General features: G+C 44.4%; 1 protein-coding gene across 1 annotated transcript in view; it reads right to left on the bottom strand.

Moving 5' to 3' along the window:
* TLL2 (tolloid like 2) overlaps positions 1–27,307 on the bottom strand; it is a 122,118-nt gene that overhangs the window by 60,785 nt on the left and 34,026 nt on the right. The window contains exon 3 of the mRNA XM_039871643.1: positions 4,488–4,565. Within this exon, the coding sequence (XP_039727577.1) occupies positions 4,488–4,565 (78 nt within the window). The remainder of the gene's footprint in view (positions 1–4,487; positions 4,566–27,307) is intronic.

Genomic DNA, 27,307 nt, shown 5'->3' with positions numbered 1-27,307 from the left:
TTAAAAAATTCTGGTGTCCACCCCTCTGCCCCGAGATTGAGACTCAGTTTGGCCCAGTGTGGAGTCAAGGCATCTGTAGTTTTTAAAGCTCCCCAGGTTATTCAAAAGCAAAAATAAGTTTGAGAACCACTGATATAGCCCAAAAGTTAAGAGTGAGGGGTTTGGGGTCAGGAGGATTTAGGTTCAGGATAAACACTGTCATTTGCTACCCGCGTGGCCTTGGACAAGCCACTCTCCCCTGAGCCTTCATTCTTGCTGTACAGTGGTGGGCATTGAACCAGGTGATGAATGTCAAACACCTGCCATGGTAAGGGCTCAATCTGCGCTGCAGTAATGACTCTCAAGGTCTGCATTTGGGGACAGGCTAGAAATAATGCCTAAAGTTAGGCTCATCCTTTACACCCAAATACACTGACAGTGGCATTCAGGGGTTCAGCACTGAGTGGTGCTTTGTGCCCAGCTTTGTGGGATCCCTGTTCTATGGTGCAACCAGATTCTATTATTTGCTTCAGCAAAAAGCCCTTAGGGACTGCTACTGGAAGTGAAAAGTCCATTCTTTTTCATGAATATGGTTCTGGAAATCAGGCTCTAGCAAAACAGTCACAGCTTCATTCATAGAGCAGTTACATACTCCATTTCATTAATCCTATTATTATCAGCCCCAAAATGCATGCCTAGCTCCCATCTCCAGGGGAGGGAGGCTGCCCAGACCAAATAGCCTGCCAGGGGGATGCTGAGCGAGCAATTCTCTGAGCCCCCCAGCCCTCCCTAGAGCTGGAAGCACAAATCCCCACGGTCAGGCCTGAGGGGAACCACATAATGCCCGGAAATAAAGCGGCCACTGAAGCTGGAGAGCTAGCCGGGGGCTTCCCTCAGACCCTTTCTCCTGCTTGGGCGGTCTCTTTTTCTAGGGGTGGTAGAAAGAGGGCGGGTTGTGATTAAAGGGGGATCTGAGATTGACACAACTTATCTTTAACTCAAACAAAACAAGAAGCACCCACGTTGATGCCTGATAGGCTCCTGGAGGGATGGACAGATGGGAAGGCAGGAGGAACAGGCTAGAACAGCCTGCCCTCCCCTCATCTTTGGGGTCTCCTTCCCCCTCAGGACTGCCCTGGATGCTTAACGACTTGCTCACCTGCTGCTGTAATATGGAGTGCAAGATTGGCCTAACTTTGACATTATCTTCTTCAGACAAACCAAGGTCATTTGAGGGTCTGCAGACTATGGATTTAGCCAGCTTTAGGGGAGTGGGGCATGGTAGGTGGGGGAGTGCTGTCATTATCCTCCTTAAAAAACCCAAGAAGGTGTCTTGTTGCAGTGTGGGTACTATGCACAACCCCACCAGAGGCAGAATTTTAATGGGCTGCAGAAACCATATTCCTTCCTGCCGTTCTTAATTTTGTTTCTGTGCAGCTGGTAACAGGGGTGGGATCCCAGTCCAGAGGTGGATGATGCACTTTCAATGCTAAATAATATAATTCTTGGAGGTGGAAGTGGAGGGAGAGAGGAAGAAGTGGAGGACCTACATTCATGGGGCACCTTTTACATAACAGACACCTGGGTATGCACCTGACATAAACATTATTTCTAATTCTCTCCAAAGTTCATGTGAGAAGTTAGATAACTTTTCCATAGTCATAGCTAATAGTGCCTGCGCTGGGATATAAACCCAAGTAAGTCTGACTATCCAAGTTTATTTAGTTGAGTCATTTTATACCCAACAAACTAGTAAATGTTAAAAACTCTGACAATGTCTATCACTGGTGAGCAAGTAAGAGGCAATGAAGAAATGTGTTAGAGGGTCTCCAAGTATGGCCACCAGCAACTTCTCTCATCCCTGCGAGCCCCTGCCATTTATCACACTAAGGAGTAGAATATATTTTCTTCACCTTGAACTTGAGCTGGCCCTTGTCTTGTGACCACAAGGAACATGGCAGAAGTAACATTCTGATAGCTCTGAGTCCAGGCCTTTAGAGGACTGGTGGCTTCTGCTTCCTCCCTCTGGGAAAACAGCTGTCACGCTGTAAAAACACCTCAGGTTAGACAACTAAGTGGGGAAAGTCCAGGTGGAGAGAGGATCCACATGGAGGCACACTGAAGCACCAGGGTTGTGACTAAAGTTTTTTTGAACCTTCCGGCACAGCCCAGCTTCTAGATGAATGTAAGTGACTCCAGCCAATGTTAAATCACAGCATCATGAAAGATAACAAACCACTGTTTGAAGTCACTAAGCTTGGGGGTAGTTTTTATGCAAGAGTAAATCACTTAAATCAGGAAGGAGAAAAATGGTTTGGCATCTACGTCACTGCAGTGTAATATGGCAAACCCCCTCTGGTTTCATTCCCACACCCTAGGCTCCATTTTTACCAGTAAGTGCTGGTCATCTGTGGCGAAATGAAGTGCCACTGAGTTACCAGATCTCTGGGGAGCCTGACATAAGTCAAAATACCTTTGAATAAGCAAAGTGATAAATACAGATTTTAAAGGGAGTCTTGCACATGGTCCCAGAAACAAACTGTATGACTGAGAAACAAATGCACATTTGTCAAATGCTGATGGTGGGGAGTGGGAGCTAAAGAACCTACCTCTTTCTAAAAGAGGTCAAAGGGATAAGAGAAGGTTCAGAAACCCAGTAAAAAAAATTAGGAAAGGAGAGGAAGAGGCGAGTCACAGAAGCGCACAACCAAATCACTGGCAAAGGTAGAAAAAGATGTTCAAAGTTACCAGCAGTCAGAGAAACACAAATCAAGTAATAATAAGCTACTGTTTACCATATTCAAAATACTAATAATACTTCGTGCTAGAAAGGATATGAGAGGGTTGCATTTGTAAGTTGCTATGGAAATGTGAATACTTACACCTTTTGAAATGTATTCTAGCTACATTTATTAAAAACAGTAAGTACGTAAGGGTCTCCTATGTTCAGGAATTTTATTGCAGCCATTGTTCATGATGGCAAAAACTTAAAGTGAATATTAATTGATAAAGGAAGGATTGAATAAATTATGGTCCATTCATACCAGGAATATTTTGCAACTATTCAAAAGAATAAAGTTATAACAAATGTCCTAGAGGGGTTTCTCAGAAAGTATTGGTGAATAAGAAAAGCATGATATGTAAAAAAACATGTATCAAATACAATCCCATTTTTAAAAATCCCACTTTTTATAGTTATATATATGTTAATACGTTTATATATGTATATTGTATATCTCTACATAAATGTATATGTTAATATATGTGAATATATGAGGCATGCATACAAAATCATTAGTACGCATTACCTGGGAAAGGAGGGAGGGGTGATATGTAAAAAAAAGAAGTGAAAGAGGTAGCCAAATTAAAGGAAAAAGGAAAAAAAAGACAACATAAAAAATATGTGATTGTATCATTGCATTTATGCATTCATGTGAATTATATATATACGCATTGTGTGAAATTATGCATATGCATGTGTATGTGCAAAATATAAAACAACATTAAAGCAAACACATAAAATAAAGCAAATAATGATTTCTATTTCATCTCTACACAGTCATGCCTGAAACACAAGATTCTGGTATCTTAAAATTATTCCTTTTGCTCTGTGTTATTTTTATGTAGAAGAAACGCCATTGCCGGCAGTGGGGCCCGATTCCTGCAGAATGCAGGTGGGACAGAAGCTTAGTAGCCTCTCTCCTCCAGCACAGCTTCTGAAGAGGAAAAGCATCTCCAAAAGCGAGATGCTTCCAGTGAGATGCCTCCCCATAATATCCAGGCTAGAATCTCTTGGAACTGGGAGAGCACGAGCATGGCTGAGTGTTGCTGTGCAGATAGGAGGTGGTGGTACTTCCAGGCAGGCACGTGCTAACAGGTGGCCGTGCCCAACGACAGCTACCTGCCCCCTCTCCCAACAGCCCAAGGAATCTCTAGCCTATGCCCTCCTTCCCAGGCCCCACCCCAGCTTTATTTTCCTTCCTCGCCTCTCCTGCCTACTTGTTCTGTCAGGCCCCTAGTTCCCCAAGCTTCATCTGCCCTCCTCTTAGCCCTTGGGGATTTCAACTCACAAGCCAAGTGCTAGAGAGAAAAGTCAAGTACATACTGTAGAGTTTAACTGAAAAGCATACAGTCCCTGAGCAACCAAATGCCACCCTTCTATCCCTTTCTTTGGCAGCCAGCCCACCCCACTCAATGAAAGGACACACTCCCTTATGCCCACAGACTTCAGTGCTTCTCAGTCCACTAAGATTAAAGGTATAATAGCAGGTCCCAAAGCCAGGGTGTGGGGGAGGAGTAAGTAAGGAATGACTGCTTAATGGGTGGGAGGGGGTCTCCTCTGGAGGTGATGAAAATGTTCTGGAACTAGTTAGATGATGGCTGCACAACACTGTGAATGTACGTAATGCCGCTAAATTGCACACAATAAAATGGTAAATTTTACATTATGTGAAATTTACCACAGTTTAAAAAAAAGCACCCGAAGGCCTGGTGGGGCCTCACATTACCCTTTTTAGCTTCCTCACTGCTGGCATTCACGGCTGTAGCATTCAGCCAGCTCTCCAATGACTGCTCTCCAAGCCCACCTGAAGAAAGGAAGAAGAAAAGAAACGTGAGGACCCATCGGCCTTCTTTGCACCAGCACTGACAGATGAGGGAGCCAATCTGGTCACCGGGGGGGATGATCAGAATCCCCAGTGGGTCAGTAGAGATTTGTTCACTTGCCCCTGTTCTAGACACTGGGGCAAAAAAAGAGCCTGCTTTTTTTATAAACATGCAGATAATTCACAAATTATACAAGTATTACTCTCCTTAGTCAGCTCAAGGACACTTGGAGTCAAATATACAAAGTCAGCTTCCTCACCCACACCTCCATAAGAAAGCCCAAATGCAAACAGGACACTTTCTCTGCTGCTGTTCTGGAGTCCCCCTGCTGTGGAATGCAGAGAGGTGTCATCCATGCTGCTTCTAAACGCACGATGTCGTCACTTACTGCTGTACTGGCGTTCTGGTTTCTTCTTTGAGGTGACTCTCCTTTTAGAAATTGCTCTATTTACTTTGTAAATAAGACTCTGCAGACACAGCCTCAGTCAAGGCCAGTGATGCATGTATTCATTTACCGTGATTTATAAGCCAGCTTTATATCTGTCCCCACCAAGAATATGGTCGATCATCAACTATTATTAGACCCCAGGTACATTTCCAGCACTGGGGATCTAGCAGTGAACAAGACAGATAGGTGCGTACATTCTAAATGGGTGGCTGGACAACAAACAGCAGGGAAGAAAAGAAAGAAATAAGATCATTACAGGTTCAGGTTATGTGCTTTACTCCAGGAAGAAAGACCATATCAAATTCAGTATGTGGTACAGCGTGATTGGAACAGCTGCTTAGCAGGTGATCGGAGAAGGCCCTTCCAGAGAGGTGATATGCAGGCTGAAACTTGAAAGATCCTAAGGAGTCGACCACATAGAGATCTGGGCCAGTGAATCCCCAGCAGGAGGCAGGATGGGAAAAGAACGTGGATCAGGAATGGGCTTGCCCTGTGGAGGGGCTGACCACAGTGACCAGAGGGGATGAGGGCAGAGAGGGAGGCCAGAACCACAGGGTTTAAAGCAAAAGAGGGACAGAGGGACGTGTTTTTATTTGTTTTACCAAGATCCCTCTGGCAAGAAAAAGAGAAAGCCTTGTGATGGTCCAGGCAATAGACAGTAGTGGGGTAGGCTGAACAGTGCAATGGAGATGTTGGGGACCTGTCATATTAGGAATATAGCTGGAGGCAGAGCAACAAGAGAGGCTGATGGGTAAGGTAGGAGGAACCAAGAGGGGCCACCAATGACTCCTACATGTGAGGTTTGAGCAACTGGGTGGATAGTGACACCAGGAAACAGATTTGAGGACAAAGTCTGTGTCCATGAGAGACTATTATACATCTGAATCCACATGGAAGCAACTACAGGACAATCGATTCCCTAATGCAAAATTATTTCTTGCTTTTGTTTAGAAATTTGCAGCTTACAAAACTGTTTTCCCATATCTGCTTTGACCCTGATTAGAACACTCTGTGGCAGATGGAGTGTCACCCCATTTTACAGAGGAGAAAACTGAGAACAAAATAATCAACCCAGGGTTGCCCAGTCCACAAAGAAAGCTGAGGGTTCAGGACAGTCTCCTGGTCAGAGCCCGATGATTGTTCCTGTGCCCCATAGCTGGGAAGGGTCCCAAACACAGAACCCCATGCCCTGGCCCCAGACAACCAGCGGAGACAGCCCTGTGGTCCCGCATCCCAACTCCTGACATGCCGACTACTTCTTCTTCCCGTCTTTGACTCTGACATTGGCGGTGGACCAGACGCATGCTGACATTTTTGTATGCCTTCATCCTGCTTGTTCTGATGTCTTTCTAGCCAACTCGGAATCCACTCACACACTCCCTGCAGCTGCCGGGGCCTTCGCTGCCAGCTACCAGCCCTCTGGGTATTCTTCCAGTTGCGATATCATTTCCTCTCAAGCTAAAGGTCAGGGGAAATCCTGATGGTATGAAAATTGCTGGCCAGCAGAGGAATGTGCCATGTATGGAGTGAAGGAGAGCCTGAGGCTGAGACTCTGGAACTAGCTTAGTCTTTTCTCCTCTGTGTAACTGTGGATAAGACCTTGGGCATTAGATTTTTCATCTGTCAAATGGGCTCTTGTGAGGAACAAATGAGGTCATGGGTTTGTTCAGGAATTTGTTCATTCAACAAATATTTATCCAACACCTGCTACATGCCAGATGCTGTTTCTGCTGCTCAGGATATGACACTGAACAAACTCTACCCTGACATCATGGAAACTACTTTCTGATGAACAATAGGGGAGAAGACGATAAACAAATAGGCAATTAAGTATCCAAGTCAGTTGTTAAGAAGCACTACAGAGAAAATAAATGAAGAGATCAGTGGATGCCAGGCATAAGGGTGTGCAGCTTCATGTGAGGTAGAAAAGCAGAAGCCTAAAGAAAGTCAGGGGGACACTTTGCAGCTATCTGGGGAAGAGCATTCCAAACTGAGGGAACAGCAGGTGCAAAGGCCCTGGAATGGGAGTGTATTTGGCAGGAGGGAGGCGGATATGACTGGAATGGAACGAGCGAGGGGGAGAGTAGTAGACGATGAAGTCAGCGGGCAGTGGAGGATCTGGAGAATCAGCTCATGTGGGGCCTTGCAGGCCATTTTCAGGATTTAGGCTTTTATTCTGAGAGATCTAGATGGGAGCCAGAGGACACGAAAGAGCTTCATAACTGCACCAGCTTTGAATATGACTAGAGTTAACAGTAGTGGACAGGAGGGGGACAGAGGAGCTGGAATGTGAAAGGACATTCCATATAGCACTCCCAGCATAGAGGGTTGGTAAGTTTAGACCTGCTTGGCTCCTGCACAAGGGGTCGGGGAGCAAAAGCAACGGACCTGTACAGATTCCTAGAGGTGGACTGGTCCCAGGTTAGCTGAAGGCTGTGGCTGAGGACCAAAGGCCAAGGGAGACTTGTATTTAGCCCTGAAGCAGCAGAGGAGGGGAGGACTGAGGACTTCTGATTCCCTTTGCCTCCTGGTGTTTGGGGTTATAACAGCTGCAAAAGCTCTGGAGTTGGGGGATACTGGGTACCTCCCAGTAGGTGAAGCAGGAAACAATCAGTGTTCACTAAGTACCAATTACAATACTGACCTTGTGTTAAGAACAATGCTAAATGCTTTTTTGGCTTTGAGTTTTGAAATTCTAGCCTCATAAAGACCCAATGACAAAAGGGCCATAAACACCCCCATTTTATAGATGAAACAAGGCTCCAAGGGGTAAAGTGACTTGCCTGTCTTGAGAGTACAGAGATGGTCAGCAGTGGTGACAACTGGAGGTGGGTCCTGTCTGACCCCCAAATCTGATTTCCTTCCTCTCAGCCTCAGACCCAGAAAGAACGAGTAGAACAAGTGGGGTGTCTGGGAGAGGCCGGTTATTCCCAAAGGACTCAGGATGTTTTCCAGGTCTGTGGAGGACATCTGAAGTCAGTGATGAGGTTGGGGCCACGGACAGTTAATAACACAGATCCCTCCTGTCATCTTTACCAAGAGACTGAAGGCTCTGTCTTTTTTATTGACTTCTTGAGTTTCAGGCTCCAGCTCATTCCTTAGATTTAGGAAATTCTTGTTAACTATTTGTCTGAAAATGCTTTCTAATACTTGCTCCTTTTCCTCCCCTTAGAGAATTCCCATTATTCTTAAGTTTCTTCTCCTGATGGTATCAGCTAGGTCTGGTATTTCTCATTCATTATTTTTCATTCTTCAGTTTTTCTCTTCTTCCTTCTGATTTATTTCTAGATTTCTGTCTTCGATATCACTGATCCTTCCCTCCATTTAGTCGACTCTATTTCCCAAGCTTGTTATTTCATTTTTCAACTCTTGCAGTGTGTTCTTTATCTCCAGAGGTCTATTCGGTTCTTTTTGAGGGTTTCAATCTCCTTGCTAAAGAATTCATTCTGCTCACCTAGTTGTTTTTTCAGTTCCTGAAATTGTTGATATTATTTGTGTCAGATCTCATTGATTTTTTTTCAGAAGTACTATTCTGAATTCTCTGCCATTTAAGTCGCATATTTCTATGTCCGTAAGCTTATTTTCTGTAGATTTTTCTATTTCTTTCTGAGATGCCTTGTCACCTTGGTTGTTCACAGTGTTTAATGGACCATTTCTCCACCTGGCCACTAATGGAAGTGTATTCTGATTTTTTTTTCCAGAAAGCAGATTTATTATATAATGGTCCCTAGCTTGTTGCAAAGAAGGTATTCTTCTTTTGGTTTCCAGTAGGTGGCATCTAAGCCTCTTGGATCTCTGCTTTAAATAAAGTCTTAAGAATGTCTTTTTTTCCTTATAGATGTTTAATCACGCTCCCTACCCTCAGTCTCAGTTCCTATCAGTGTTAGCAACAGTTTCGGTAGCGTTTGCTCAGTTTCCTCAGGGGCTCCGCGGCATTCTGTCTCGGAGGGTATGAGGGTAGGGGCCCTCTGGGTTGAGGGATGGGGGCTGTGGCTCAGCCTTGGTTTTGCAACCGCGGCTGGTAAAAATCAACTGTTGTTTTTTTGCCATCTTGCTTCTCTGCCTTCTGCCCTGATGACTGAGGCCTGCCACCGGCCACGTGGAGCTCACAGTACTCCCAGGCAGGGTTGTTCAGGGACGTTGCCGCACCTTCTCCCCTCCCCACATCCCCTACAGGGAGCTCCAGTAGCTGCAAGAAGCGGCTTCTTTGTTTCTCCCCCGTCCACCTCCCGACACCCAGGGTTCTGACCTGTGGTAGCTCTTATGCGCAGATCCCACACCCAGATGTGCTGGTGTGCAGTCTGGGTGTTTTTTGTTGAGTTTTAGATGTTCAGCTTATTGTTGTTTCAAGAGGAGAGATCCAGAGATGTCTCTCACTCCGCCATGTTTCTGACGTCACTTCCTGTCTTTTTTCTTAGGAGTGCTTTCTCAGAAGCTCAGAATTCATGCTAACAGCACAGCTGAGCCTGGGATCTACCTGGAGTTAATGTGTGGCCACACCCCTGATGAAAACCTTGCAAAACTCCCCATTGCCCTTGGGATGAGTTCCAACTCCTATCATGACTAACGAGGTCCCTGTGATATGGCCCTGCCAGCCTCCTCCATCTGGTGGCTCAGGGCTTCCTACTCCTTCCACCCCTCCTACTCTGTGCTCAGCCAACCTGAGTTACTTATAGCACCTTGGAGTTCCACTTCCCTCTTATCGATGCACCTGCCTTGGACACACCCACATTTTCACCTAGCCAAATCCTACTGGTCCTTCCAAGTCTCAGCTTGGATACCACTTACCCTGGGAAGCTTCCCCTTTGCTCCCCTTAGGTTAAAAGCTCCCCTCCTCTGTGCTCCCACAGCCCCCTGGCTTTACTCACATCCCGCATCTCAAGGTATTGTAAGTTCCTGTTTAATCAGCTGATCCCCCAGTCCGGTTTCTAGTTTTTAGCATTTTGAAGGAAGGAACCTTGTCTTCTCCAAAAGTGAACACAGAGCAGGCACTTGATAAAATGTTTTGTATGAATAGATGGATGGATGGATTGGATGGAAGATGGATAGAAGGATAGACAGATGGATGGATGAGTTAGGTAGATAGTGCTTGAAGAGAACTCAATCATTTCTAACTCAGCCTAACTGATGGAAAAATTGGTCTATCAGCTTTCATGGTGGGAGGAAAGCAGATATTCTTGAAACAATGGTCAATCTTGGCTGTACTTTGAGATCACCTGGGAAGCTTTTTAGAAAAATACTGATGCCTGAGTCCCACCCCAGAGGTTCTTGTTTAACTGGTCTGGGTCATGGCCTGGGAGTTGGGATTTTTTAAAGCTCCCCAGGTGATTCTAAAATGCAGCCAAGGTTGAGACTCATATGCAGAGAACCATAAGAGGAAGCCCCATCTGATGATATTTTCTTACAACCAACCTCCTTCTCCTCCCAAGAATGGAAGATGTGGAGCTGGAAACAGACATCAACCACTAAGAAGTCATTTCTCACATCTGAATTGATGGAAAGTTGCTCTGTTTCACTAAAAGGTAGCAAATGAGTAAGACAGGTGTGACTACGGCTATAACTGCAGTAATTGGCACTACAGAAGGAATGTCTGATGCAGACAAAAGATTAGGGGCAATGGAGGGCATGGTGATGATATATTTTTCCTTGAGTGTGATTTCAAGACAAAAATATTTGAAAAAATATACGTGTATATATATATATCCTTATATTTGATTTTTGGTTAATTACCTCTTCGGTGAGAGGATATGCAAAGAGCTGGTAGATTTCATTAGTCACAGGGGTTTATTCAAACGTCTCCTTTGCATAAGAAACCCAGGCTTACAGCTGGTCTCTGGGAAAGAATGCCCTTCAGGCCTTGAAAAGAGAGCTCCAGGCTCGTTCAGCTCTCACTGAAGCACAGCAGAGGTCAGCGGCACGTGATGCACAGGGCCAGGCTCAAATGTTTCTATCCAGCATTTGCAATTCAATCCCACAGTTTCCTTTATGGAACAATTCACTAAATTCAGAGTTGTTCTTTTTTCTAATTCACCATATAATTCACCTCCCAAATTCAATTAAGAAGCAATCTGTTAGCAACTTTGGGAGCAAGCTGCTTTTCTTTGGGAAAGCCTGATTTTCTTCCGCTCTCAAACAAAAAAGTAGCTTAATTATATGCATCATATGAGACACTGATGTACACACAACGCCCCTCCACCATAATTAATGAAATATTAACTATATACATCCAAAGACATCCAGGCAGAAGGGGATAGGCATTCCAAAGCCCAAGGGGGCAGATCCTTGGTCCATGGATGAATATTGCTCATTTAAACAAAAGTTTAATAATAATAATAATAATAATTAATAATAATAATAAACAAGACTTTTTATTAATTTTGCCTTCCATCTCTCATTCTTAGAGCCTAACATTACTTAGTTTTTGGTTTTCTTAAGCACAAGAATAACGACCATTTTAAGAGCTGATTATTTGCAGGTACTACACATAGGTTATCTATTTGATCCTCAGGCCACCCCTCCGAGGTGAGTATGTTCTCATTTTACAACGCAGGGTAACAAAGGCTTAGACCAGCTAAGATATCACTATGGACCCACAGCCGCTGAGTGGAGAGGTTGAGATTCTCTCTAGATCAGTCTGATGTCAAAGCCTTTACTATACATCACATGCTAAAGTAACCCTGTCAAGACAACCTTCGCTCTCAGTTACTGATGTGAAACAAGACATGAGTGGAGCCATATTAAAATAGAACCAGCGTAGCTGTTTCAGAGGAACTGTCCTGTACGTCTTGTTTTTCTCTGTCTTCCAAACTACGCCAAACTACCAGCATTCTAAGAAGTCGGTAAGAAAGAGAACATCCTGTTTGTAAAGACTGATGAAACTGGACTTTGGCAATGACCGAATCTCTAACCAATCAATGAAGTACAAACCTAGCCTTTTGCCTGATGGCCAAATCTCAAGCCAGTCCATGAAGTACAAATCTAATCTCACTTTGTCCAGCACCAGTGAACTGAACTCTTCTTTAATCTTCCTTCCTTTTTCCCACGGAAACCCTGAGCCTCTCTCCTGTACTGGGAGAACACTCTTTGGGCTTCTGTCTGAATCTGTTCTTCCCAAATTGCAATTCTTTGGTCACAAATAAATACTTGTGGCCTCTCATCTGACTTTTGATTTTTAGATTAACACTAACTTTTTGATAAGTGTATTTATAGCTCTGACCCATCAGAGGTAAATCAAGCTTGAAACTGCTTTGCTCTACTCTCCAAAAAAAAGAAAAAAGAAATCTCCAGCATCAGATCCTAAAACTCACTTTATGACTAGTCCATTCATTCCATAAATGTTGGTTGTGTGCCTGCTTTGGGCAGCACTGTGCTGGGTTTCTAAAGGTAGGGACAGGCAGGACTTAGCTTCAAGATGCCTTCATGGTTCTAGTGAAGGGGAATCAACAGTAAATGATAAGATTTGCATGGAGGAAGTAAGCACTTTGGAGAAATTAAAACAAAGCTTTTGAAGGAGCACTGGGGGAAGCAAGCCCAGGGAAGGGCTGTCTGAGGAGATGATATCTGAGTTGAGAACCAAAAGATGATAGGGGGACATCTATCTGGGGAGAGTATTCTAGCAAAAAAATAAAAGTAAAAATAAAAAGAAGCCAGCAAGTAAAAATGTCCTGAAGAAGGAAAATAAGAGTCTGATATGTCTGGAGCTAGAGCTGAGCGAGCTGTACCAGCTTGTGCAAAGCCTTTGTCTTATCATTCTTAAATTGCCATGCTCTTTGGCCATGTGTAAATGCACAGCGATCCCTAAATAATTAAGATTATTCTTCTTTTACAGAAGAGAAAACTTACTCATGAGTAAATTGTCCAACGTCATCCAGTTGGTAAGTGATTGAATTTGCATTCCAAGGTGGGCCCTCCTGACTCCAGAATACATGATCAAAACCCTTGTCCCTCTACCCCACACCTGTGCAGGTGTGGTCTGAGCAAGCATCCCAGGCAAGACCAATGGATGAAACATCTGCACACTTCTGTCAGAAAACTACTTGAAAGATACTCTGGCTCAGCTGTGGTTTTAATTATTCATTAGGGGGAATAAAAAAACGACAAAGCCCCTTTGACAGATTGATTCAGGAATGAACTAGGCAACTACGATAGTAATCAATGTGTAATCCTAAGTAATTCGGTGCCAAGTAATTTTTATATCTCTGCCAAATTTCAAATGCTACAGAAGGGAAAGGGAAATGAGTTAAAAGACTATTGCCAGTTTTTGTTACTGAAATGATTTAATATTGGTGACTGTATAACAAAAAGGAAATTCTTACACACTGCTGGTAGAGGAATAATATAAATTGATAACATATTATGAGGTAATTTAGCAAGATGTAGCAAAATCTTTTAAAACAGACAAATAATATGACTTCGATCCAATATGATTTCTAGATTTTGGTACTGAAGATTGACTGGCAATGAAGACAATGGATGTTCATCTCAACATTTTTATAATAAAGACTATAACAACCACACCCAACAGGGGAGTGGTAAAATGAATTATGACATAATGGAACACTGTGTAACCTTTTTAAACTGTTTTAGAAGAAATTTGCTAAATGAGGAAAATGTTCATTTTGTAAGTCAAAAACAGGTTAGGAAGTAGCACCCAGTATGACTCTATTTTTTTTTAAGCATGTACAAAAAAAAAAAAAAGAAAGAAAGAAATACTAAATGGAAATACCCACAATGTCCATTGTGATTATCTCTAGTTGGTGATTTTTAGATTAATTTTATTTTCTCATATACTTTTTGCAATTTCCAAATTTTATTCAATATCTTATTTTTTAAAGTCAGGAAATAAAAGGATTTTCAAAGAATTAGATTACAGAATATACTTTGTCTAAAAACATGTGCTCTGCACTGTGTAGTATATGTGTGCACACATGTACACAACACACAGATGGTTGCCACGGAAACCTTCTTTTCCAATGAAGAAAGAAACATAGTTGTGTTTACACAGATGGAAAGTTGTGGTCCAATTTTTTTTTTTTTCTGATTTTCTACTCTAACCATGGAAAGAAAAAATAATGAGTCCACATCTTGGCAGGATGGAACACAAGAGGGCCTATCAGACAGCGCTGGGTGGGCTCTTCTGAGATCCAGCCCTCCCTTCTTCAGCCAGTTGACTGGCTCCCACCTGTGTCCTGCACTGGTGGATAAGGCCTCAATTTGCTCCTGCCCCAGGCATAAACTCATGGGAAGCATCTTAACATGCAAATTTGAGCTCTCTCTTCAAAGAGCTTCCAGTTGGATATCCATTTTGCTTGGTGTTGGGGCCTCCAAGGAAGAGAAGGGCAGGAAAGGGCAGATGATGAAAGGGAACCATGAGCCCCCAGGGAAGCTGCCCTAGCAAACCACTCTCCCCCTTCCCTTGGAAGCCCAACCCCACCTAGACGTGCACTGACAGCACTCTCGGCCCCTAAACCAGGGATTAGACCAGATGTTCTTGAAGACTGAGCAGGCTCTTCCTTAGGAATAGAAAGTGGTTCCCTTCAGGAAAAAAGGAGAGCCCCTTCACTTCCATCTGAGTTCAGAACTACTGGATTCCCTCAGAGCCATACCCATTTCTGGCCAGGACTCACCACCTGCCTTGAATCGAGCCAGTTCCACAATATGCTAGCCATGTGGGAGACACAAGTGCGAACCAGATACTGCCCCATCCACAAGAGCCATGAGGCACAGAGAACAGTGAGAGCAATCAGGTGAAGGAAATCTCATTCTCAACCTAGAAGTCCAGGAGGGCTTCCTGGAGGTGGCCACTGAAGGATAAGAAGGGTTTCAACAAGTAGAGATGGGAAGGATTCTTGCAGGAAACAACTCGCTCAGTTTGGTAGCACAGCTTTTTTGATTCAAGCGATCTTCAAGTCATCTTAGAGGGCCTCATCTCCTTTTATCTTGAAGACCATACTTTGGCCTAAGCTCTGGCCAGGAGCATAGCTGTACCAGCTTTCCTTATCTCCCTAAGTGGAGCCTTTCCCAGACCCCAGCCTAACATTCCCCACCTCACCCCCTAATTCAGGATAGGCCTAGGTTGACCTGACAGATGACAGCTTATCTCTGCCAAAACTTTAGCAGGGTCTGAGCACACATCCCAGTTTTATTTAGAAGGAAAGGGTGAGAGGAAGAAGATGACAGATAAGAAAGGAGTATCTGCTCTCTCCTTCACAGCAATGACTGTCGCCTAAACGTCCAGTGGGGTTTAGTCCTTTTTGGTTCTGCAAAGCTGTTGAGGATCATTGCTGGTCTTCAGAGGCCCTTAGGGAATTCTTTGGGGCCTTTCCTTTACACAGATTTCCAGAAGCTTTGGGGGGCGGGGGCAGGCAGTGCTTCTAAAGCAGGGAGTGGTTGAGTGCGGCTGCGGTGGGGCACTAGAGAGACATGACAGGGAAAAATTCAAACATGAGGTGTTCACAGCTGACGGTGAAATAGGAAAGGAGCACAGGGACCTGGGAGCATGATGGATACCAATTAAATTCTTCCCTGAGACACTGAAGGCCAAAATTTAGACCAATAAGCTAAATGCTTAAGAGGAAGATTTAGAAGAATCTTCTCAGTCCCCGTTTATTTCCCTTGGGGATCACTGAGCATTACCAGCAATGATCTCCTTTATTTGCTTACGTGTTTACTGCCTGCCTCCCTGACACCTTCTGAAAAATAAGCTCTATCTTCTTCATTGATGCATACAGGAGGTGGCTGGCTGCTGATGGGAGGGAGGACTGAGGAAGGGAAGGCTGCAGGATGTGAGGCTACAGCGGGCATCAATGCCTGTCTCCAGGCAAAAGCAATGACATTCTGAAGAAAGGCAAGACTATAGGGATGGAGAGGAGGGTGCTGAGAAGAGCTATTTTGGTGACAGGATAAAGATAACTGGGTACCCAGTTGGATATGAGAAGGGAGGTGGGAAGAACAATGTACTCAGCTCTGAGATGAGATAAAGGCACCCACTTGCCCATTCTTCATGCTGAAGTATGCTAATAGAAAAGAACATTTCAGAGGGTCCGTTCCAAGTAGTCGGCATAAGAGACCTGGGATAACTTTAATAGGAAATGTGTATCACTGCAAGAGAATTATACATTTTTATTGCAATTTATAAAAATAGTAAGTAAAGACATCCAATGTTCCTAGATGAATTGGGCAAATACTATAAATGTGTCAATCTCCCCAAATGAAGTTATGGGTTTAATGCAATCATGATTCAAATTCTAAGAGAATTTTGTTGGTATCCTCTTAGATTTTTGTAGAAAGGTGATTCTCAAATTCACCTAGAAGAATAAACAAGTGAGACTATTCAAGAAATATTTAAAAATGAAGGACAAGGGCAATGAGGAAGGATAGATTCTACCAAATATTACAACGTATAAAGAAGCTAACATAAAAAAGACATACAGATGAATGAGACATAAATGCTAACGCAACATGTAGAAACACACACTATGTGATAAAGGAGACATCGCCAGACCATGGGGAAAAATATGAATTAGATGGTATTGGCATTACTAGTCAGAAGTTAGGGGAAAGGGTATCAATCCTACCCCTAAATAAAACCCAAGTGGATTGAAAAAAGAAGAGTTAAGTATAAGCAAACAAATCATGGAAATTATGTGTTATTTCCCAAAGCTATAGTAGGAATAATTTCATATATATAAAAGTATAAGAAATAGAAAATTTGATTTGACATAATTAGCTTCAAAAACTTCAAAACATTTTGTATATCAGAAAGACTAATCCCCTAAAATGAAAACAAATCATCTATATAAGGGAAGATGTCTGTATTGATGATAACATGTGCTTACCATCCGTTATAGAAAAGGCTCATGCAAATCAATGAGAAAAACTTTATAACCCAGAGACATATGGATGAAGAAAATAGTGAACATGTCATAGAAGAAAAATCTAACCAGTAGATAATTATATAGAAGTTTTCCCTCAAGAAATGAAAATAAAAGCAAAAATAAGGTACCACTTTCCAACTATTAAAATAGCAAAATAAAAAGATTAATAGTAACATTCATGCTGAGTCAGATAGAAGTGGAACTCTCATTTTGTGACGAATCATTTATTCGGTAAATTTGATGTGCATTTAAAATGTGTATGTCACAGGACTAAGCGCTGGGGGTGCTCAGATACATGATAATTTGTAGAGCCCAGGAAGGGCTTACAGTCAAGCCTGGGAGAAAGAGGAAGACATCGGCATTCACAGGCTTCCAGAGAGGGGCTGGCTGGGTGTGAGGGCACAGCAGAAGGTGAGGAGCAAAGACTTTCCAGGCACTGAGGCGAGGAAGAGGACAGTCTTCCGAGTCCTCAGCCCAAATCCCACCAGAGTCCGATGCCAACATGCCTTCCCAACTTCCCTCCCCACCGTCACATCCCACAGTCCCACCCACCTGCCAACCACCCTGAACTGCTCAGTTCTCATGGCCAAGTTCCCCCGCCATGACTTTGTTCACACTCTGCCTTCCACCTGCAAGGTCCTCCCGCTACAACCCTCATGTACATCCCTCAAGGCCCAGCTCAGCCTCTTCCATGAAGCCATCCCCCTCTTCTCTGCTTCATTTACATCTCCCTCATGGCCCTTTACTCATTCATTCATTCAGTCCCTCATTCAACAAGCTTTTATGGGTACCTCTCTGTGCCAGGCACTGTACCAGGTACCAGAAATCGAAAAACAGATTAGACACAGTTCCTGCTCTCAAGGAGCTCCCGGCCCTGATCCTACCATGCCCATAGTATAACTACTTGTGAGCCAGTCTGTCTTCTTTTATGACAATTAGCCCCTTAAGGACTGAGACAACGTCTTGTCTATCTCCGCCATGCGGTATTCATAGCAGATGCTTAACAAATACATGCATTTGAACTGGACTGAATTGAATTGACTAAGGCTTGCATATATTATCTCAGCTGATTCTCGCTGCTCCAGTGTGGGCTAAGGTAATTACCATTGTTATCTCCTTTTTACAGATGAAGAAACTCGGGCTCAATAAAGTAAAGCATGTCTGTACTCAGAAAATGTTAGGACATGGCCTTTGCACAGATATGACCACATGACCAACGTCTCAAAGGGCGAACCCCATTAATTGGGTCATAGAAACAGTAGCAAGGAACTCGGGAAATCAAAGAAAGGAAGATGCCTACCCAAGCCCTCTCCAGAGAAGCAGAAAGAACAGCATGAAGCTTCATGGCCTATCTTTGACCTTTTGGGACAGAAGTCATTTTAGTTCATGGAGAAATGCAGAGCAATGGCTTCACCTTTAAGAGATAACACAGGTAAAGAGAGGCTGAGGTGACTAGTGTTCTTTTGGGTGATGTCATATGTCAGTGAAGTGTAATGGGCCCTTTGTTTCAGAGAGGTTAATATCTATTAGCGGTTCCATCCGACTGATTCATTGGGGCAGAAAGAACCTGTTCTGATGCCAATGTATGTGCTGGGCCACAAACCACCCTCTGCAAGACAATGACTGTCCTGTTTGCCTTTTCTGTATTTCTCCCCCAGTGCCAACCAGAGCCCAAGACATGGCATGTCGTATTGCAAGTAGGTGCCAGAAACTGAAAGTTCATGGAAAAGGAGAAAAGAGGTTTCAGAGGAAGATTCTTTTTCCAGACCACCAGGCAATAGCTGAAGCTCTAGGACCCTCTTCCCTTGATGAAGAAGAGAGAAGTGGCCCTGGCCAGTGTCACGGACCTGAATGAGGGCCCAAGGATGGTGTCCCTTACCCAGTGGCCCAATATGCAAACTCAAATATCTAGAGTTGGGGAGCCAGGGAAGAAATACATTGGAGTGAAAGAGATCGAGTGTGAAAGATGGATAGGGAGTAGTGGAGTCCTGGGCAAACCGCAGAGCACCTGGTCCTCCTGAGTTCAACCCATTGTTGTGCAACTCATGATTATTGCCATGCGGGATTGCTGGGCCGGCATAGTTAGATCTTCTAACTTTTCAAGAAAAGCCAGGATTCTGGATATTTATGAAAAACCTGGTTTTTAAATGTTGGCAGTAAATTAAAAATAAATAAATAAATAAGCACTACAAAACAAACAAAACACATCTGCAGACCAGATTTGGCTCATGGACTGACCCCTCAGGACCTCTGAGCTGCAGACCGAAGGGAAAAGTCATGCCTGTAGGGGGTGCCAATGTCAGGGAAGACAGGAATTCCTCGGGCAATGGCAGCCAAGGTACAAGAAGGTTATGGAGAACCTAGGAAGCAGAAAGCAAGGAGCTATAGGAGCAGGAGAAAGTTCAGAAGCTCAGTGAAAAGACCTCCAACTGGATCTTTTCTCTTACTCTTGGCCAAGCAGGCTCATTAAAAGACACCTACGAAAACTAAAATGACCAGAACACAGGATGAGATTCCACTGGCGACTCTACCACCATCATCACCTTCTCTCTCTGGACCTCCTTGGAAACCACAGGAAAAAACAAACAAACAAACAAACAAACAAAAAAACCACCACTGCAAACATCAGTGTAAATAGCCCCAGAAGAAATGTGACTTTATCCTACACATCCGTCACAAGTTAGCATGATGGCGGTGAGCCTCATCCCAAACTAATACCAGCAGGGCCACCTACTGCTCCTCGGGCTATGTCTCTGGTTTTCAGTGTCCCGCCCACTTGTCACTGCTGCACAGTGTCTCCAGCCCTCATGTGGCTCTGCTGTGGGAGGCAGGCTGACCTTTCTTAACCATCTCTCTCCAGCCTAGTATTATTTGTTGTTGTTTTCTAAGACGGGACAAAAAAAGGCCAAAGCCACATTTCTGCCAACACACATGGGAGCCCACCAAAGGGTTTCTGGAAGGTCTCAGGTTAGATGCAATTTGAGCAAACTGTCAAGTTCCAAAGGGCATCAATGAAGAGGGTCCCAAAGCCACTGTGGTTATCTAATCAGCCATGCATGCAGCAGACACCATGCATTGAGTCCCCATATGGTCATGGAAAAAAAACTAAGAGACTCATTCTTGGCCCTCAGGGAGCTTAGAGCCCAACCCTCCATTTTACAGATAAGAAAACTGAGGTCCCGTGAGGTAAAGTGACACGGCCAAGGTCTACTGTGCAGTGGGTAACTCTGAAGGGTTGTGGCACTTGTTTTGTCCAAAAACAATTTAGTTTATCATCATCATGATAAGAAAATATTTCAGTAGTAAATGCATTTGAAACAAAGGTCAGTTCCCCATTGTAACAAAATGCACACATCTAAAAGAGGCCAAGAAATACAGAGCAGAGGTACACAGCTTTAGGAAAACTATGAATGTTAAGTGCAAAAATTTTAGGGGTGGTTACCTACTGGATAAAAGCATCCTTTATTTTGTCAGAAAGGATCTATCACAGGTTCTCTTAAGTTGGGGTGGGAAGTATTTTCTATATCAAAGCAGCTAATGCTAGAACAATTGATTGGAGGGCTGCATAAATAAAAAGCTTTTAAGTATGGTTTATTTTATTTCATTCCGCTTTAGAGATCAACTACTATTTCAATTAAGAACAGGAAACACAGAATACCATTCAATCAGTACAAACAAAAATACATGTAGTTAAAGGAGAATGAAAATGGAGTCAGATCAAGAAGAAACAAAGAATGATGCTTGGGGAGGTGAGGCACAATCTTTCTGTTGGCCAAAACTGAGAAGCAAAGAGTTGGATCCTCATCTGATACAAGCCATGGCCAGCTCTTATGAGTCTGTGTCCCCAAATTTCATGTATTAAGATAGCTGATGGGAATTCATGGAGTACTTTCCCATAAAAATAATATAAATGGCAAAGTGGATGTAAAGTTCCCAGGCTTGTCCCCAAGACCAGATCAACCAAAAAAAAGCTGCCTCCCCACCTCCACAATTGTCAGTTGGCTCACCCATCGCCTCTGCAAACCAGAGGCTGCTCTAGCATTCATTCTTCTAAGAACCAAAGACACAGACCTACCACCTGCTTCCATTATCACTTTGATTCCTCCTCCTACTTCCTAAGGGCTCTGTCATCAGCCCTCTGATCAGCTCATTTTATGCTCCTTCCCTTGGAGATCTATTCCACTCTAAGGACTCCCATGGAACCCCTACGTCAGTAGATACCACAGACCTTTAGTGGGGGACCCTTGAGTTGAGGAATCATGATGTAGACGTGGGCATCATGAAGAGGCAAAAATGAGACACTTTGTGGCCCCTGAGAAGAGAAGCCAGCTTGTTCCTTTCTCTCCAATTTCTAGGCCAATCCCCATGCGGCTAGCTCTTCTACTTCTGTCTTAAATGACCATGAGAGTATATTCTTAAATAAACTCTTTTACTTAAACTATCTTGAGTGGGATTCTATATCTTGAAACTGAAAGAAACTTGTCTAGAATGTTGGGTCCTAAGCTCGTGCTTGTTCTGTTTACTAGAGCTAATCTCCCAATTTTGACTCAGGTTCTCAGATTCATGGCTCATGAGGAGGCCTGGGATAATGGCTCCCTGGATGGACAGATGTCCACAGATGGCCACTGCCCCTACCCTACCTGGCTCTGAGCCCCACTGGGCTCCAACTGGACTCGCAGCCATTTCTTCAAATTCTGACCAATGCAATGATAGTAAAAATCAAGCAAAAGGTGAATTTACTTTTCCCAACACTTCAAGTTTACAGTTAACTCTGGCTTCAATCCAAGCTATAAGTCAGCCTTCAAATGAAGCCCCAGGGAATGAGATGATAGAATCCTTATGTTATATTCTTTTTTCCTTCCTGAAGAACAGATGTGCACTTTATCATATGCCTCTTTATCATCTCAAATCATCTTACTAAATTAAAAATTTTGTGGGTGGAATAACTGCCAGGTCTTGCCTGGTTCCAGCACCACAGTCCTCCCCGCCCCCACTTCCCCCAGCTGCCAACTGCTGTCTGCGGCTGAGCCAGGCCTGTCCTCCATCACGGGGATTTAAGAAGTTTGGGCTCAACACTTGAGGGTCTCGGGAGCACATCTTTGGCCGTAGTTTTAACCTGTGGGATTCTGCTTAATTTCTAACCATTGTCCCCATCTTATTTTCTCAGGCCAAGCTTCTGGCTTGTTGTCCTGCCCAACACCCACTTCCCAGAAGAACCAGGGGTCCTTGCCTTGTTCTTCTGAGCTCCCAGCACAGACTGGAACTTTCCACATGTTCTACTAAAGGCCTCTCTAATACTATCTGTCAGGGTCTCTGCCCTATACGAACATTACTGCCTCCTCATGACCCTGCTCTGCCGCCATCAGGCCCTGCACCCTGGGGCTGGACTCCCAACACCAACTGTTGCCTGAATGACAGCTGTCACCTGGGGACTTCTCTCCAGGTGTAAGTTCTGCCTACTGGGCCATACCTCCCCTGGGAGGCTGGCGGTCCCCCAAACCAGTGGGAGCTTTGGATCCCAGGTCCTACTCCTCAATCCTGCCCCATTCCCCTAGTCCTCCCAAAGCATGATCATAATCATTTCCATCATTAAAGCTCCATCCCCTTAATGGCAGGAGAAAAGGTGGATACTGCTGTATCCTTGCTGCTGAGCACGGGAGAGGTCTCTAATTAGCATCTGTTATTTGAAGGAAAGGAAGACAGAGGGAAAGAGACTCTAATCATAAAGTTGGTGTCAGAGGGTCAGCAGAGCTGTGAGATAGACACAGGGGGAGAACGCAGGCATGCCAGAGTAGACTTCAGCGCATAAAGACCAAGCTTTCAACCATGGGAGCCAAGGCAACATGGGAAGGCAACATGGGAAGGCACAGGTGAAACAGAGTGGCCAGCCGGGGACTCTTCCACAGATCTTCGAAGAGAAGGGCTGAAAAGAGCCCTGGAGGAGTGAGCAGGGAAGCCAGTACTCCTTCTCTGGCTTAGAAAAGACCTAAGGTCTACATTTCCATCTGGGGATCTACACAAAAGGCCCAGAAAAGATAAGCTATTGACCACGTGGCCAAAGGATGCCCTTTCAGATGCTTCCTTCAAGGCAATCTGAGCTTGCTCAGCCTGAGAGTATAATCCCTGAGTCTGAGCTTTTCTTTCATTGCTGGCACCCACTCCTGCCTGGAGTCTGAAGTATCACACAATTAAACAAACAGCCCTAACCCTAACTGGCCCATTGGGGGAACAGAAGAACAGGGAAGTGAGCAGGCCACCATGATCCTAAGGCTCATGGCACCATCCACGATCCACAGGTGTTTGTCTGGCACCATTCATGAACCCAGCCTGATGCTGGAATTAAAGAGGGAGGGTCAAGAACAAACAAGCACAAGTCAGCTACTGACAGTCTAGTGGATGTGGCAAGGCACACACTAAATGACGCACTGAGATAACAGGGCAGGAGGAGGTATAGCCCCATCAGTACATGGAACTCATCCTTGTCTTTTACCATCACCTCTCAAAGGTAGGGATGGGGGGACTAAGTCTTCACAGCTCAAGGATACAGGGTTAACAGTGATGCCAGCAGTTATTTCTAGAAGCAGTTGAGTGCAGAGGCTAAAAGCAGGCCTTTGACATTAGACATAGTTAAGTGCTAATCTCAGCTCTGCCAATAATTAGTTGTGAAATCAAAGACAGGTTACATACCTCTCTGAACATTCGCTTTCACATCTACAGGTACTAACAGCACCTACCACATAGCGCTATAGTGTGAAGATTCAGTGAGATCATGTATATAAAGTATTTAAGATGTAAGTAGCACACACCAAATGGTAGTTATTGTTATTCTTTTTATTGCTGCTATTAAAGAAAAACCAGCATCTAATCTATTTTCGAATCTCTGGCCATTATTATAAGCCAAAGTTTGACTCAGGAGGACGAAGAAAGTCTTTATGCTGGGGATTGATGGATTGTCTATGTGCTTGTGGGATCTAAATCCAAGGATCTGATCAGATCACAATGATGCAGGCCCAGCACCGGAGACTCTATGGGGATGCTGCAAGAATACTGCAAAGCAAAAGAATGTCAAGGCATTTAGGGAGTATGGAGTCTGGGACACAAAGGTGGACCAGAGGGAAGAGAAAGCAGAAGAGCTGGCTCAAGGACAGCCATGGTGGCTATTATTTATTGAGCATCTACCAGGTGTCAGATTCTGAGATAAGTGCTTTACCTATCACACTTTTTCAATCCTCTCTTGCAAGACAGATGTCAATATCTCATTTTACAAATAAGGAATAAGTCACCCTGAGTCCCACAGCTAATCAATACAGAACCAGAGGCAAACCTGGGCTTGCCTGAATCCAACATCCACGCCTTTCTATACTGTAGTTCTACACAATTCAAGAAGAATACCTCCAACAGTGTGGAGACAGACATAAAAGGGAGACTGTGGACCAGAGTTTATAACTTGGGATCCACAGTGTAGTTCAACTTCTTGAAATTACAAGAGAAATTGTATGCACGAAGCTTTTTCTTGGAGAAGTGCTCATAATATTCATCAAACTCTCAAAGAGATCTGTGAACCACAAAATATCAAGTACAATATACTTAGAGAAAAGAAATCACCAAGACCTTATTCTCTGGGCACCTGCTCCACCAAAGCTCTTGAGGAGACAGTGGAAAAGATGAGTAAGATTGCTCTCTGAGAGCTTATTGTCCCTCTCTAGCTTTCCAAACCAGTGACCCCAGAAGCAGAGGCCACTCAAGTTCACAGAGATGGCACTTGGCATTGCATGATGTGAGAGAGGACAAACTTGAACCCAACCAACCGCCCAACAAGAGTTTAACCTGGCATTCATTCATAAGCTTGGGATATTGACCCTTCTACAAGATGTCACAGAGAGACATCGCTGAGCCCATTCTCACCTGGACATTTGTCAATTAGCAGCACTCTCACTAACTGAAAATTAATGAAAAGATGAAGCCATGCCTACAGAGCTTGTAGAATGTCTCCAGGGAATAGGAGTAAAAAGCCACAGCCCGTAATGGGGCTGCTTAACGTAATCTCACCCAAGAGCCTCGAACCAGAAAATGTGTTGAGAGCAGAGACATGCTGGGTCTTTTTTAGACCCTCAATCCTTGGAAGGCAGAGCCCAGGAACCCGTGGAGTACATGTGGGTATCTCATCAATATACATTAGCCTTTTATGCCTAAATTTAGCCCCTCGATGCTCAATGGCCTTTGCCTCTCCTCTTTTTTCTAGCCTGAAACCAGAGTTCAAACTGGCTTGAAAGAAATGAGGATGTGGTTTCATGAGGCCCTCTATTCAGATGGGAACAGTAAGACCAAGTGAAGGTAATGTAGGCCACTCTAAGTCATGGCCAAAGCAGGAAAAGAAACTCTAGGAGCCAAAACAGGTCTGCATATGGAAGGGGCCTCATCACTCAGAGACGAGGCCCAGCGAGGGGAGATAAGTAATCCAAACTTCTATCTGTGACTCTCCTGCTAATTTACTATGTTGAACTCAGACGCTCAAACTGTTGGGCTTATGCAGATGCCCCACACAGATGGCAGGAGTTTAGGAAAAGAGGATTTAGAGCAAGGTTGGTTTCTGAACAGACATGGCCATGGCCCAGTGGCTCAGAATAGACAAGGCGGGAAACATCAGCTTCCATCAGAGCCAATAAGTAATTAAAACCATTTCCCCTTTCAGAGTTGATCCTCATTACAAAGGTCAAGAAATCAGATCCATTATCCAGATGGTGATAACTATAAGATGATATTTCCTCTCCAGGTTTCCAGACATTTGCAAAGATGGTCTTCCTGGATTCTTTGGGGGAAGAAACAAACATACAGAAAGTCCAAAACATCAACCGCAAAGGCCTTTCCTCCACATCTTGTGCGGTTTGGAAGAGAGGTGTCTCAGAACTCAGAAATGGGGCTGTCAGGATCTGCACCATCACATTGAAGAGGATGCAAGAGGGTGGGAGAGTGTGTGTGCCTGCGTGTGTGTCTGTGTGTGTGTCCCGCTAAGTACTTCCTTCACTACACGGCTAATCCGATTAGCAGCTTTAGGAAATTCTGCAATGTTAATTCAAGGGCCCCATTCATAGAACGGCTTGGCCCATGCCTGCCCAGAACTCCTATTCTTCTCACTGCAAATAAAATGCATACAGAAGAACTTTCTCTTCCTGAAGAATGTGCTCTTGCCTCCTTGCCCCCACACACATCCAAAATGCTGCCGCCACTTCCTCTGGCAGCTCCTGTGGCAGGGGAATGGGGCTGTCCAAAAATTGGAAGAAATCCAAAGCACAAAATGAGGCTAATTTTAACAGCACTGTCAACCCAGGCAGCCTCCTAAGCTGGCAGCTGTGTGGAGTAAAGAGGTGTCTTTTATGCACACCAGTTGTAGGGCCCTGGATAAGTCACCGTCTTTCTCTGGGCCTTCATTTCTTTTTCTGTAAATGGAGACCTGGAGCAGAAAGCATAGCGGGAACAGAGGCTGAAGGAAGGACACTCGGGGCTTGTACAAAGTGTCACTGTGTTTGGTGGGAGAAGGAGAAGGAAGGGAGCTGGATATGTAGGTTGTGGCCCTTGGGGTCAGACTAAGGAATGTTTCTGATAAATAACAGGCAGCCACTGACGTGTTTTAAGAAGCATACTTTATTAGTTTCCTAGGCTGACATAACAAATTACCACAAAGTGCATGGCTTAAAACAACAGAAATCTAGTCTCTCACAGTTCTGGAGGCCAGAAGTCTGAAACCAAGGTGTTGGCAGGGCCATGCTCCCTCCGAAGGCTCTGCGGAAGAATCCTTCCTTGCCTCTTCCTAGCTCGTGTGGCTCCCGGCAATCCTCAGTGTTCCTTGGCTTGCAGCTGCATCACTCCAAGCTCTGCCTCCGTCTTCACGTGGCCTTCCTCTCGGTACCTCTTTGTGTCCTCTTCTTACGAGTCACTGGATTTAAGGGCCACTCTAAGGTCTCATCGCAAGATCCTTAACTAACTAGATCTGCAAATTTCTAAATAAGGTCACATTCTGAGGTTCGAGGGAAACATGAATTTGGGAGGACACTATTCAACCCAGGACAGGGGCTGCAAGGTCAGAGTTAGGAAGATCACTTGGAAGCAGGAGTGGGGAAGAGAGACTAGAGCAGGGGAGATGGATTGGAACTAATCACCACGAGCCTGGGGCCCTAAGTGAACAGCGAGGGTGCTCCCTGCTGGGGGTCCCAGAGCCCTCCGTGGCTTTTTATTTTTGTGGCCAGTGCAGCATCCTGAGTGGGCTCTTAAACCAACCCAAGCGCAAGGTCTTTGATCATCCCTTGGTCCAGATAGACTCCAGCCTACTTTCCAGTGACAGCAAAGGGATGCTTACATGTACTTCAGTTTTTCTCCATTCCTTTTAAGTAGCAACATGGGG

This window comes from Pteropus medius, unplaced genomic scaffold (genome assembly GCF_902729225.1).
Source record: "Pteropus medius unplaced genomic scaffold, Ma_sr-lr_union100, whole genome shotgun sequence".
Taxonomy (NCBI): domain Eukaryota; kingdom Metazoa; phylum Chordata; class Mammalia; order Chiroptera; family Pteropodidae; genus Pteropus; species Pteropus medius.
Note: the sequence above shows the minus strand (reverse complement) of the source record. Positions and strands in the feature narration are given on the sequence as shown.